Here is a 13949-nt window from a genome sequence, read left to right as displayed (position 1 = left end):
ATATATATATATATATATATATATATATATATATATATATTTTAAGTAGTCATATTGTAGTCTTCTTTCGGATGTAATTTTTGTTTGCATCTTCCTAATTAATTAGAAAGCAATATTATTAAGCAAAGTATGTACGAATTCAAATATGATCACCAATTAATTTATATTAATTACTCGATGTATAATCACGGTTACAACCGTCGCAAATAGATTCGACGTCTTAACAATTAATTAAGCTTACTAGCTATATTACATTTACAGAAGATGAGATTTCAAATGAAAGATACAAGACAAAAACTTGTGTGAGACGGTCTTACGGGTTGTATTTGTGAGACGGATCTCTTATTTAGGTCAACCATAAAAAAGTATTACTTTTTATGTTGAGAGTATTACTTTTTATTGTGAATATGGGTAGGGGTGACTCGTCTCACAGATTATGATCCGTGAGACGGTCTTACATGAGACTCACTCAAGATACAAAGGGAGTGTTAGCTTTTGTTTCGAGAGTTTTGGGAAAATATGATTATTAATTCTGTAGATGACAAATTATATATGGTAAAAATTATCAGAAAATTTTATCTTAAACTTTAAAAATATAATGGGATTTGGTTTAAAATGATAATAAGAATTTTTTACTTCGAAAAAGGAAGTTTCTATTGGAGAAATTTCGAAATAAGATAATTTTTTTAAAAAAAGATAATATTCAACTTTGTTCTTATATTTATTTTTTTGGAACCATGAATGTTAGCTTTTCATCTCCCGTGTTCTCGTCTTCAAAAATTCTCAACATTTCTAGTGTGATGCACCTATCCAAAATATATACTTGAGGGAAAAAAACATATAAAAAATGGTTTATGATGATTTCTACTGCACTTTTATACAAATCGAGGTTCACTATTTTTGCAAAGTAAGGACAAATATGAAATAATTTTTTCAAATACCCACTGTGAATTTGCGTTTTTGTGGACTTGAGCTCATGATGAAACATCTAGAATAATTCTACATTGGTATCTATATTTTTGAGTATTCAAACTTTATATGATAAATCAATTATTATTGTCATCATTATTGATGCGGCCTCGCTGAAATAGAATGAGCTGGGTCAAAAACTCCAACGGGCCAAATCAATAATTTATAGTGTTTGGGAACTTGAGTGTGGACAATGGCTCTTTCAACACCTGCAAATAAGAAAAGAACTCGTGAATGGGCGGCAGAAGGGTGTCCAGCGTGACCACTCCGATGCTTAAGTCAGCAGGCTTATCAAGGAATAAACTTTAGAGCAATATGTATGAATGCTTGAGAAAGAAGAATTTTTCAGACCCCGTAAATGACAACTATACCTGCTATTTATAGGAAGGAAAACTAGAGTTACCTCGATACGTGGGCGTACCTACCACTTGTACCCTTGAACGTTGACTGCCTGTCCAGTCCCTTTCTTCCCGATAGCTTCGCGGACACTCCAAGGAGAAGGGATGTTCCAAGGAGAAAGGATGTTGACTTCCTGTCCAGTCCCTTTCTCGGACCTCCCAACGAGGTTACTTGGGTATTGAGCCCTCGGCTCTGACATGAGAACCCGGGCCCTAGTTAATCATTTCACTCGACGGTTATGTAGGAAATACCCGGCCTCTCGGTTTTCATACGGGCCATGCAACGAAACTTCCCGGGTCAACCATGACCCGGGCCCTTTCAAGGGTATCACCACCCATCCCTAAAATAGTCGGGCTAGAGTCTCACTCGCTGTCCCGATTAGTCTAAAATAATTTGCAGCGAATAATAGCATCGGAGCCTTCAAGTGTCCTATCTATGAGATGTCACGTCGAAATGGTGTGTCTCCCGGACCCGAATAAATTGTTATCCAGCTTCCCTGGATGTCACGATCATTATGATGAAAGGTGTCAGCATTAATTCCTGCCTGAAAATGCTTCGCATTTCAGGAAATGAATAAGTCTGACACCTCGATAATTGCGCACGTCTTTTCATCTTCCGGCACAATTTCCGAATATGCATCCTAACCCTTTACACATTCATAGATCAACGGTGGTTTTTATCCCTTTGCCTCTATAAATAATCATCCGCTTTCCTTGCAATCATTCCAACAACAACTATCATCCAAAAAGAAAAGTAATGGCCGATGCAAGCAGTTCAAGAGTTCCAGATATGTCCGAGGAATTCATGGACATGGCTGCGGAAAAACATAAGGCCGCAATAGAAGATGAGGTCTTCGAAAAGATCCTTGTCTTCTGGGAGGCATTGCAAGGATTACAACTGCTCTACAACTGGGGCGAAGCTACCACTCCCGAGCTGGCGGCGAAGTTGGAGAAATACCGGGAATACCTAAACATTCCTGAGACATCGGATCCTTTAGAAGAGGATCGTATCTACGAACTGATGCTTCGTAAGGAGAGGAGCATTTTGAATAACATTACTAACATCGAGAGCTACGCAAGGGGGGCTACCAGAGAAGTAAGAACCTGTATGCATCTGTGGAAAGCCCGTGTAGAGGAGGAGTATTTTGCTGTAATGCGCAATAATTCCTTCAAATGAAATCTTATTTGAATTACTGTCTCTGTATTACTTTATTTAATGCCTATTCCCCGAGCTGCATAACTCAACTAACAAGATTAACTAACAATACGTAACAACCGGGGACGTAAGGGTTTCGTATCTCCAACAAAAAAGATGCCCGAGCTTCGCATTTCCTGGGTTTCGGATGGAATACCGGGGCATCATCCTTTCAAGTCTTGTCAAAAAGACCGGGGGGTGCGACATCTCGGGTGTAAAAAGCGTTGCTCCGTACTAATTAATGCATTAGTGATACGCATCTCTTCCATTCAACTGTCACCATCGTTTAATCATTTTGAGAATGATTATTTATGATACCTTAATATGTTCGACTCAAGTATATCCGCCGGGCTTAAAAATAACATGCCGGGGCGTTGTGTCTCCCGGGCTTAAAATAACTTGCCGGGGTCTAAAACCTCCCGGGCTGCCAACCAACATGCCCGAGTCCCGAACTTGTAATCCTAGAAAAGGAATAAGCCGGGAATGAAAATCTTTCGGTTTGCTGACGTGGTGTCATGATGATATGCACTTTATTAAACTCCTGTCAAACGCAAACGTTCCGTGTTCCAAGATACATCAGATTTGACGCTTGGGTAACCGTACAGACCCTCCACCTGCCCGGCACAATTTACGGAGGGCATCCTGATCGTACACACGTCTAGATTCGACGGTTCTGATCAACTTTTACCTTTGAATAATAGAGGGGATGATTCGGCTGGCTGAGACTCTTGGACTCCCTCCATATTTTAAGGACGTTCACCTATAAATAAGAGGGGATAGATGCAAAGTGACCCTCAATCCAAAATGTCGAGTTCAAGTGGTTCCAGTGCCTGCAGCAGTACACATGTTCTGGTGACTCCGGAGATGCGTCCTCATGTAGAGGAACTGAAGAGGAAAATTGAGGAACGCATATGGGCGAAGGTCATGGCCGTGCGGGACAAGGTTCATGACTTGGATTATGCCTACCGCAATCGTCTCGCCACTACTCGAGCACAAAGATCAAGAGCAAGGAAGTATATCCGAGAATTTGTAGTAGACCGGGTGACAGATCTGGTTGATGATGAAGTTCTGCTACATATGATGCTGTGGAAAGAGTGGCATGCCCTGAACAATATAATGGAGAATGAATACTTCGTCAACCTCCGCATTCACGAATTAACTAATTGGATAACGGAGTGGCAGGATTCTGTATCTAACATAATGGATCCCATAACTTTTGGCCGCTATTTTATGTAATGGAAATTTTATCGACTTCTATTGCTTCATTACTCTTCTGCAAATAAATCTTGTGCGAATTTATGCGGACCGAAACAATAGACTTACAGTTATTCGTAATAACCCGATCTTTTAAAACTGAAACGGCCCTTGTGACATACCAGATTAAAATACGATTCCAGGCTCTGGCACCCCCCGAACTTAGAATATAATCCCGGGCTATCAAATCTTGTGACTGTAACAAGATGCCGGGGTCTCGGACTACTCGGTCTTAGAAATCCCCATCCCGGGTCTCTAGGTTTCCCGAGCTATGAAACAAACCTGCCGGGTTCTCCCAAACCTCCCGGCTTACCCACACAGCATTATAATGACAAGTGTTCATCTATCCTAACGGTCAATAATGTTTCGTATTCCGAGGAGATTAAGCCATCCTGACATCTCGATCTGTGTAACTGTCTTTTCATTCTGCCCGTCGCGACTTTCGAGGCGCATTGAAACCGCACACGTGTTCACTCAGTCGACGGTTCAGATCGTCCTTCATCCCTTATATATAGCAACCCCAAGTTTCAGGTTTTTCCCAAAAATCACTTTCAAATCACCATTGTCGGCGAAGCCTTTGCAAATTCTTCTCTCACAGTTTCCGGCGTTCGAAGTCTCCCTATTCCGACGATCTTCCACCATCTCCGCCCTAAATACTCGTAAGTTTCCTCTTCTCATTATGTCTAACTCTACTTCTTCTACTTCCGGGGCCAATGCACGAGGCTCGTCAGGATACGAATCCGCTGCACTTCGTTCTGATTCGTCTCCTTCTCCCACCTCTCGCCGCCCTTCTACCCAGACTGTCAGAAAACCCATAAGCTTTAAACCCCCATCTTCTTCCAGACCTTCTAAACCCTCTTCTTCGGGCCTTTCCCGGATCTCTAAAAAAGATAAGGGTAAGGGCAAGGTCCATGCTTCCGACCACCATTTAACCGAGGTCCTCGAGGTTCCATGGTTCTCCTCTTTGAGCAGCTCCTTGCGCCCCGGAGCAGAGAAGGAACTTCGAACCCTAGGGGTCATTCCCCCTACCTATCCTATTCTCATACCCGGATCTTCTGACCGGGCGGATCAACCCCCCTCTGGTTATATTACCTTTTTTCGGGACCAGCATCGAAATGGTCTTCGATTTCCCATTGCCCCGTTCTATATCGAGGTTGCCAAATTCTTTGGTGTACCTATTAATCAATTTCACCCCAACTCCTTCCGGATCATGGCTTCGGTTTTTGTTCTCTTCCGTATGCATGATCTGGTAATAAATTCCAAAGTTCTGCATTACTTTTTTATTTGTAGATTAGGAGATAATGCCTTTTCCCTTTCTGCCCGGCTTAATGCCCGCTTTCTTGATGACATCCCTTCCTCCCAAAAGGGGTGGAAAGGAAGGTATTTTTTAATTCGCCTCCCGGGTTCTCTTGATTGTCCGACCGGGTTCCTCCCTTCTCTTCCCGCTCAGCCAGAACTTCCTCGGGCGTATAAGTCTGAAGAATTTTATACCCGAAGCCTCGCCTTGGTAGAGGGTAAAAAGTTTTCTTCCTCCGCTCTTATTGTCCAAGAGCACCTGGCTACCCATCATTTAAGTGCCCGGGTTGAAGATCCGATTGACCAAGTGATTGATGAAGTTGCTGGCTCGGACCTTCAACCCGGTAACTTCCCTTTACCTGTTATGCGATTGCTCCCTTGCTTTATATTTGCACTTGGATTTTACCCTTTCTTGCTTTTTATGCAGATTTAATGGAAGAGGCTTTTGCCAAAAGATGGGCAGCCGAGAAGGCAGCCAAGGAGAAGAAGAGGGCAGCCCGAAAGGCTGCTGCCGAAAAGAGAGCGGAGGATGTGGCTGCCCGGGCAAAGGAGACGGCCCGGGTACAATTTGAACTTAAGAGAGCGGCGCCTGAATCCAGGGAGGATGAAGAAGACCTCCTCCCCCTTAGCCAAAGGCAACGAAGAGTCATGACCATCCCGGTGCTGACTCTTAGTGAAGATGACCAAGCGGGAGGCCAGGCTTCCTCTCAAGCGTATCAGTCAGACATGCCTCCCCTCCCGCGCGATGACCAGGCGCCCCTCCAAGAACCTTCCAAGGAATCTCTCCAAGGGCCTCTCCAAGAGCCCTTGCAAGGCCCTCTCCTCTCTGTGCCATCTGCTCGGGCTAGTTTCTTCACTGAAAAAGATTCCCGAGTCGTGGCAAACCTCTTCAAACAGATGCTCCTTCCTATTGATGAGGCCTTCCTCCAGAGTGTACCGCCGACCCCTCGATACCAGGAGGGCGTAAACAAACTCCTGGCTGTAAGCTTCTTTTTTCCTTATTTATTATTTTTATTTATTTACTTATTTTGATCCGCCTTCTATTTTAAATAGGGTGCTCACATGATAATGTCTGCCCACGAAAAAGTGACCTTCTTGACCAATCGGCAAGCCCTCCAACTCCAAGCCATTAGGGAAGCACATGAGCGCCTCCAGGAGGAACTTTCCCGATCGAGGGGACTCCATGCAGAAGAGGTGGCTGCTCTTCGGGGTTCTATAGAGTCTGCCCAGGCGGAACTGGCCAAAGCTCGGGATGAAATAAATGAAGGTCACATCAGGGAGGAAACTCTCCAAGGACATAATTCGGTTCTTGAAGGCAAGAACCTCTCCCTGATAGACACCATAGAACAGCAGATGTCACGGGCTGAGAAAGCGGAGATGGCCCTGGCCGAGTCTGAGAGCCAAAAAGAGCAACTGAGGACTTCCTTCCTGGAATCCCCAGAATTCAAGGCCGCAGTTGAGCATAGAGCCTATCCTTTCTTAAAAGTCGGCTTCAACAGATGTCGCCAACAATTTAAAGAAGCTGGGCTTATACCCGAGGATAGGGCCAACTTTCCAGACTTCGGGCTAGCCATTGCGTCCCTTGCAGGAGCCGGGGCGGAAGACAAAGAAGAAGAATCCGGAGAGGAGGAAGGAGGAGAGGAACCTGTAGAGGAGGAAGGAGAAGAAAAAAAGCGGCTGACGGAGGAGGAGAAAAAGCCAGGCACCGACCCTGTTGATATAGAATAGGATTGTAATCTCTTTCTTATTTTTAAATTCACTTCTTGCCTTCGGGCTTATTAGTAATGTAATACTTCCTTTCCTTCTATCCTTCTTCGCAATCTTCATAAAAATTTAGTCATCCGATCTCAACAGGACTAGGATACTCCTGATTTAACAAGTCTTAGAAATCTTTCGGGTGTTAAAAACTTAACCGAGATAGAAAACTAGGCACCGGTCTCCTATATACTAACTGAACATTTGTGATGCAATTATCTGAAACAAACAAAAGCTTAGGCCGGGGAACAGGTCCCGGGACTTTGAAATGGTCGAGGTACGGAGCCCCGAGCCAGGGTGTAATGCCCTGGGCTTATGTAGAGCTAAGGTACGGAACCTTAGGTCGGGGAACAGGTCCCGGGACTTTGGAATGGTCGAGGTACGGAGCCCCGAGCCAGGGTGTAATGCACTGGGCTTATGTAGAGCTAAGGTACGGAACCTTAGGCCGGGGAACAGGTCCCGGGACTTTGGAATGATCGAGGTACGGAGCCCCGAGCCAGGGTATAATGCCCTGGGCTTATGTAGAGCTAAGGTACGGAACCTTAGGCCAGGGAGCAGGTCCCGGGACTTTGGAATGGTCGAGGTACGGAGCCCCGAGCCAAGGTGTAATGCCCTGGGCTTATGTAGAGCTAAGGTACGGAACCTTAGGCCGGGGAACAGGTCCCGGGACTTTGGAATGGTCGAGGTACGGAGCCCCGAGCCAGGGTGTAATGCCCTGGGCTTATGTAGAGCTAAGGTACGGAACCTTAGGCCGGGGAACAGGTCCCGGGACTTTGGAATGGTCGAGGTACGGAGCCCCGAGCCAGGGTGTAATGCCCTGGGCTTAGTTCCTCTCAGTCTGATGTATCAATAACGTAAAGTAGACAGAAATATGAGGAAAGCGATCCTTTATTATTTCTTGAAAAGCGAAAATTACATCTGTGCATTGGCTAAGGGTAATATTTCTTTAAATGAAGTACATTCCAAGATCTCTTAAGAAGTTTCCCCTGAGCATCTTCCAGATAAAAAGATCCGGAACTAACTCTTCTAATGATTTTGTAAGGCCCCTCCCAACGAGCTTCAAGTTTGCCCACATCCCCAGCCGGATTATACTTCTTCATAACCAAGTCCCCTATCTGCAGATCTCGAACTCGGACCTTTTTGTTGTAGGATTTCATGACTCGGCCTCGATATGCTTCCATCCGAATCATTGCTTGATCCCTCTTCTCGTCTAATAGATCCAGTTCTACTGCACGGCTGTCCTCATTATTGCCCGGATAAGATTCTACCCGGGCAGATGTTTGCCCAATCTCAACAGGAAGGACGGCCTCGGATCCGTATACCAAGCTGAACGGAGTTTCTTGAGTCGGTGCCCGGGGGGTAGTCCTGTATGCCCATAGTACACTGGGCAATTCTTCTACCCAGTCCTTCCCTTTGCCTTGCAGTCTGGTCTTTAAGGCTTGCACAATAATTCTGTTTACAACTTCTGTTTGACCATTGGCCTGAGGGTACGCCACAGAAGTAAAGGACTGGGTGATCTTCATTTCCCGGCACCAAGATGTTATCTCCTTTCCCTGAAATTGCCTTCTATTATCTGAGATCAATCGCCGGGGTACGCCGAAACGACAAACTATATTCTTCCATAGGAACTTTAGAACCTCTTGCTCGGTGATTTTGGCCAAGGCCTCAGCTTCTACCCACTTAGAGAAATAATCAACAGCCACCAGCAAGAATTTTTTCTGAGCCCGGGCGACCGGAAATGGACCCACTATATCCATTCCCCATTGATCAAAGGGACAAGATGCCCAAATAGGCTTCATAGGAGTGGCTGGGCTGTGTTGAAAGTTTGAATGATGTTGACATCCCTCACAAGTCCGGACCACTCGGGCGGAGTCATGGTGAAGAGTCAGCCACCAGAATTCGGCTAGCATCGCTTTGCGAGCCAGAGATGTTCCTCCCAAATGCTCACCACAGCATCCTTCATGAATCTCTTGAAGAACATAAATTACTTCCTTCTCGCTCAGACACTTCAATAATGGTCCCTGGAATGATCTCCTGTACAAAACATTATTTAAGAGAACAAACCTGGGAGCTTGTATTTTTATCTTCTGTGCTTGAGCTTTCTCCTCGGGCAGTTCACTGTCCCGGATGAATTTTATCAGAGGAATCATCCACGAATCTTCTGGTACTGTCAACATTTCCTCCTCTTTAGTAGCTAAAATTACTCAGGAGACAAACAAAACTTCCCGGGTGCTGTCTTCTGACAAAGAGGCGGCCATTTTTGCTAAGGCATCTGCTTCTCCATTCTCCTCTCGGGGTATCTGCTCAATGCTCCAATCCATGAATACTTCTGCCTGGGCTTTGATGAGATGCAAATATTTGAGCATCCTGTCATCCTTGACTTCATACGCACCTTTTATCTGCTGAGTGATCAACTGTGAATCGGAGTACAATATAATTCTGGCCGCTCCAATCTCCCGGGTAGCTCGGATACCGGCTAGAACAGCCTCATATTCTGCTTCATTATTCGTCACCCGGGAATCAATTTTTACTGCCAACTTAATCTTCTCTTTCGCCGGGGATATTATCACAACTCCGACTCCGCATCCTGCCAGGCAAGAAGCCCCATCCACAAACACTCTCCATCTTTCCTCCTCAGCAGGTTGAATCATCTCAGATAGGAAATCGGATAAAGCCTGCGCTTTTATGGCCACCCGGGGTTTGTACTCGATATCGTATTCCCCCAATTCCACATTCCATTTAATCATCCGCCCGAACACTTCTGAATGAGTCACAATTCTTCCCAGCGGGCTGTTAGTAAGGACGATAATGGGATGTGACAGAAAATAAGGCCGCAACTTCCGGGCAGTCACAACTAAAGCCAAGGCCATCTTCTCCACTTCACTGTACCGTAGCTCGGGACCACTCAGGGCATGACTGACATAGTAGACAGGCTTCTGATCAGAATCCTCTTCCTTTATCAACACTGAGCTAACGGCATACTCTGTGGTGGACAAATACACAAATAATTTATCCCCGGGCTCGGGTTTTACCAGCACTGGGAGCTCAGCCAAATGATTTTTTAGATCCTGAAAAGCCTGCTCACACCTATCATCCCATCCGAACTTCTGGGCTTTCCTGAGAACCTGAAAGAAAGGATAACTCCTGTGGGCTGACCGAGATATAAACCGAGATAAAGAGGCAATCCTCCCGGTCAACTTCTGCACTTCTTTGACAGATCGGGGAGAAGGCATACATAGCACGGTTTTTACTTTTTCTTGATTGACTTCGATCCCCCGCTCTGTCACTATAAAGCCCAAGAACTTACCACTCCTGACCCCGAAAATACATTTAGCAGGATTGAATTTGATTCCATAAGATGTCAAAGTGGCAAAGGTCTCTTCCAAATCAACAATAAAATCCGCCACCTCCTTTGATTTTCCCAGAATGTCATCCACATAAACCTCCAGATTTCTTCCCAGCTGCTTCTCAAAGATTTTATTCATTAAACGTTGATACGTGGCCCCTGCATTTTTCAACCCGAAAGGCATTACAACATAACAAAATGTACCTCCCGAGGTGATAAAGTTGGCCTTTTCTTGATCATTTTTTGCCAAAGGAATTTGATGATATCCCTGATAGGCATCCATGAAACTGAGCAGCTCGAAACCTGAGGTGGAATCCACCAACTGATCAATCCGGGGCAATGGGTAATGATCTTTTGGAAAGGCTTTATTGAGGTCCCGAAAATCAACACACATCCTCCATTTCCCGGTGGCTTTGGGTACCGGCACCACATTCGAGAGCCATGTAGGAAATTGTACCTCCCGAATGTGGCCGGCTTGCAGCAACTCTTTCACCTGTTCATCGATAACTTTGTCCTTTTCGGGACCAAAGTGTCTCTTCTTCTGCTTGATCGGGTGAGCTCCCGGGAGAATGTTTAATCGATGCTCAGATATCAGGGGTGAAATCCCTGTTAGTTCCTGCTGGGACCAGGCAAACACATGAATATTAGTCTTTAGACATTTAAGTAAACTGACCCGGGTGGATACATTGAGGTCCCGAGCTACCCGGATCTGTTGGCCTGGTCCTATCTCCACAGCCTCCTGCTCCTCTTCTGCCACAAAGTGTACTTCCCCCTTTTCCACCACTCTCCCCCTGACTTCCTCCATCTTGGCTTTCTTCCCCTCCTTTCTAGACTTGCCTTGATCTGCCCGGATACCCTCCACAAAACATTTTCGGGAAGAAGGCTGATCTCCACGGACCTCTCCTACTTGACTTCCCACTGGAAACTTGATCTTTTGATGGTAAGTAGATGCTACTGCCCTCAACTCATTCATGGCCGGCCTCCCCAGAATGATATTGTAAGATGAGGGGGAATCCACCACTGTGAAGGTGGTCATGACTGTTTTCTTGACATCCCGGGAGCCTAGAGTGAGTGGCAGAACAATTTCTCCCTCCGGATAAACCGCATGTCCGGCGAAACCAAATAGGGCAATCTCCACAATCTCCAACTTGAACCCTTGCAGATCCATCTGCACTAAGGCATATTTAAAAATCACATTGACTGAACTGCCTGAATCCACAAAGACTCTCAAAATGTCGTAGTTGGCCACCCGGGCTTGGATGACCAGAGCATCGTTGTGTGGCATTTTTATTCCTTTTAGATCTTCCGGACCAAAACTGTTCACGGCCTCGTTTCTCCTAGATCCTTCCACCTCCATACACTCCCGCCTACTTCTCGACTTCCTGGCTCGATTTGAATCTCCATCAGTAGATCTTCCCGAGATCATTTTGATCAATCCCGCCGCAGGGGATGAAGATCTCTTCTTCTCGGGCTCCGGCTCCCTCCTCCTACCCACATCGTTCCTCGGGCCACTCCTTCCGTTTATCCGGGTGTTAGGCACTGGTGGCCGAGGTGTCCAGAGTGGACCTCTCGACCTCTTGACCGATTGATTATATCCCTGACTGGTGGGTGGAACATAATTTCTCTTTAAAGCATTACAATTCTCAGTACTGTGCTGACATATCCCGTGCCTAGTACAAAATCCACTTCTCTCGGGTTGAGACAGCGGCTGATCGGGAACTGGATCCCTACTGCATTCCTGTACCTCTCTCTCCCGTGTAATTTTCAATGGCACGTGCTGGGAGAAGTGCCCTGGATTACCCCGCCTTGGTCCTCTCTCCTCGGGCTTAGATGCCCGGTCCCCTCTCTCCTTTCTGATGGCTTCCCTCTTTTGTCTCTGGGCTTCCTCCATATTAATGTATTTCTCTGCCCGAGATAGCAAATCTTCAAAGTCCTCAGGCACTTTCTTTGTTAACGATTTGAAAAACTCACTCTCTTTCAAACCTTGAGTGAAAGCAGTAGTTTTTGTCTCCGCAACGCAAGTAGGCACATCCAAAGCCACTTTATTAAACCTCTTAATATACATCCTCAGACTCTCCTCCGGGCCTTGCCTTACTTCGAACAAACTGAAAGCAATTTTCTTATACTTTTTGCTGCTACTGAAATGATGCAAGAAGATTTTCCGAAAATCATCAAACGATTTAATACTCAATGGAGCCAACCCATCAAACCATCTTTGAGCTGAATCTACCAGCGTAGTCAAAAACACTTTACACTTGATCCTATCGGTGTATCAATGCAACATAGCCATATTCTCGAATCTGGCTAAATGTTCCTCTGGATCTTCGTTTCCATCATACGTTCCTATTTTGGCAGACTTAAAGTTCCCAGGAAGAGGTTCCCGAATAATTGCCTCAGCAAACGGGCGTCCTTTGACATACGCTCGAGAAGTTCCACGATTTTCCAGCTGTCCTTCCAAGACTTTCATTTTCTGCTTTAACTCCAGCATCTCCTCGACCATCGTTGGTGACTTAGATCCAGCAGAGGATTCCTCACCTTCTCCCCTCTTCTCCTCCTCCCTCAACTCCTGCTGCTGCTCTTGCTCTTTCTCTGGTTCCTCCTCGAGTGGTATATCATGGTGGGAAGCTTCTCGCCTAGCCATAGCTTTCTCCACGGCTTCAGTAATACGCTTATCCAACTCCTCTGGAGTCATGGTAATAAGATCAGGAGGAGCATCCTCTTGTCTTGAGTGATTTACGTCGACTCCCTGAACCCGGGAAGTATTCTGGTTAGTTTTCCTCGTGTGAGCCATATCAACGCCTTAGTCTCAAATTTCCCACAGACGGCGCCAATGATGCGGCCTCGCTGAAATGGAATGAGCTGGGTCAAAAACTCCAACGGGCCAAATCAATAATTTATAGTGTTTGGGAACTTGAGTGTGGACAATGGCTCTTTCAACACCTGCAAATAAGAAAAGAACTCGTGAATGGGCGCTGGAAGGGTGTCCAGCGTGACCATTCCGATGCTTAAGTCAGCAGGCTTATCAAGGAATAAACTTTAGAGCAATATGTATGAATGCTTGAGAAAGAAGAATTTTTCAGACCCCGTAAATGACAACTATACCTGCTATTTATAGGAAGGAAAACTAGAGTTACCTCGATACGTGGGCGTACCTACCACTTGTACCCTTGAACGTTGACTGCCTGTCCAGTCCCTTTCTTCCCGATAGCTTCGCGGACACTCCAAGGAGAAGGGATGTTGACTTCCTGTCCAGTCCCTTTCTCGGACCTCCCAATGAGGTTACTTGGGTATTGAGCCCTCGGCTCTGACATGAGAACCCGGGCCCTAGTTAATCATTTCACTCGACGGTTATGTAGGAAATACCCGGCCTCTCGGTTTTCATACGGGCCATGCAACGAAACTTCCCGGGTCAAACATGACCCGGGCCCTTTCAAGGGTATCACCAATTATCATTATTATTAATAGACACTGAAGCACGTATGTTGCATGTGTCACGAATATATGAGACTAATATATTAAACATTCATGATATTACAACACCATGATACCAAAACATTTTGTACTTGAATCATGAAAAGCAATGGATTCCAAAGCTTAAATAAATCTGTTCAACTCAATTTGTTACCTTGCATGATATATGTTTTGATCATAAAAAATCATTATTGCTTTTGAAACCGTAATATAATGTCATGCGAAATAATTATAAACTCCAATGTAAAAGAAGTAAATAAATAAT

General features: G+C 45.4%; 1 protein-coding gene across 1 annotated transcript; it reads right to left on the bottom strand.

The window, feature by feature from the left end:
• Nucleotides 1-9071: 9071 nt before the first annotated feature.
• On the bottom strand, nt 9072-13004 carry LOC140804168 (uncharacterized). Its single transcript, XM_073160008.1, has 2 exons — nt 12553-13004; nt 9072-12474 (listed from the first exon to the last, which is right to left on the bottom strand). The coding sequence occupies exons 1-2, from the start codon at nt 13002-13004 to the stop codon at nt 9072-9074; spliced, it is 3855 nt and encodes a 1284-aa protein (XP_073016109.1).
• Between the last annotated feature and the right edge of the window lie 945 nt (nt 13005-13949).

The sequence above is a fragment of the Primulina eburnea genome, chromosome 1, assembly GCF_022965805.1.
Source record: "Primulina eburnea isolate SZY01 chromosome 1, ASM2296580v1, whole genome shotgun sequence".
Classification (NCBI taxonomy): Eukaryota; Viridiplantae; Streptophyta; class Magnoliopsida; order Lamiales; family Gesneriaceae; genus Primulina; species Primulina eburnea.
The sequence above is the reverse complement of the archived record's forward strand: the minus strand, read 5'-3'. Positions and strand labels throughout refer to the sequence as shown.

Bases quoted from the DNA above. Each gene is read 5' to 3' on its own strand.
- LOC140804168 (XM_073160008.1), bottom strand. From the start codon at position 13,004: ATGGCTCACACGAGGAAAACTAACCAGAATACTTCCCGGGTTCAGGGA. The intron at 12,475-12,552 runs GTATGATGGAAA...ATACACCGATAG, and splicing joins AAGTCTGCCAAAATAGGAAC to GATCAAGTGTAAAGTGTTTT.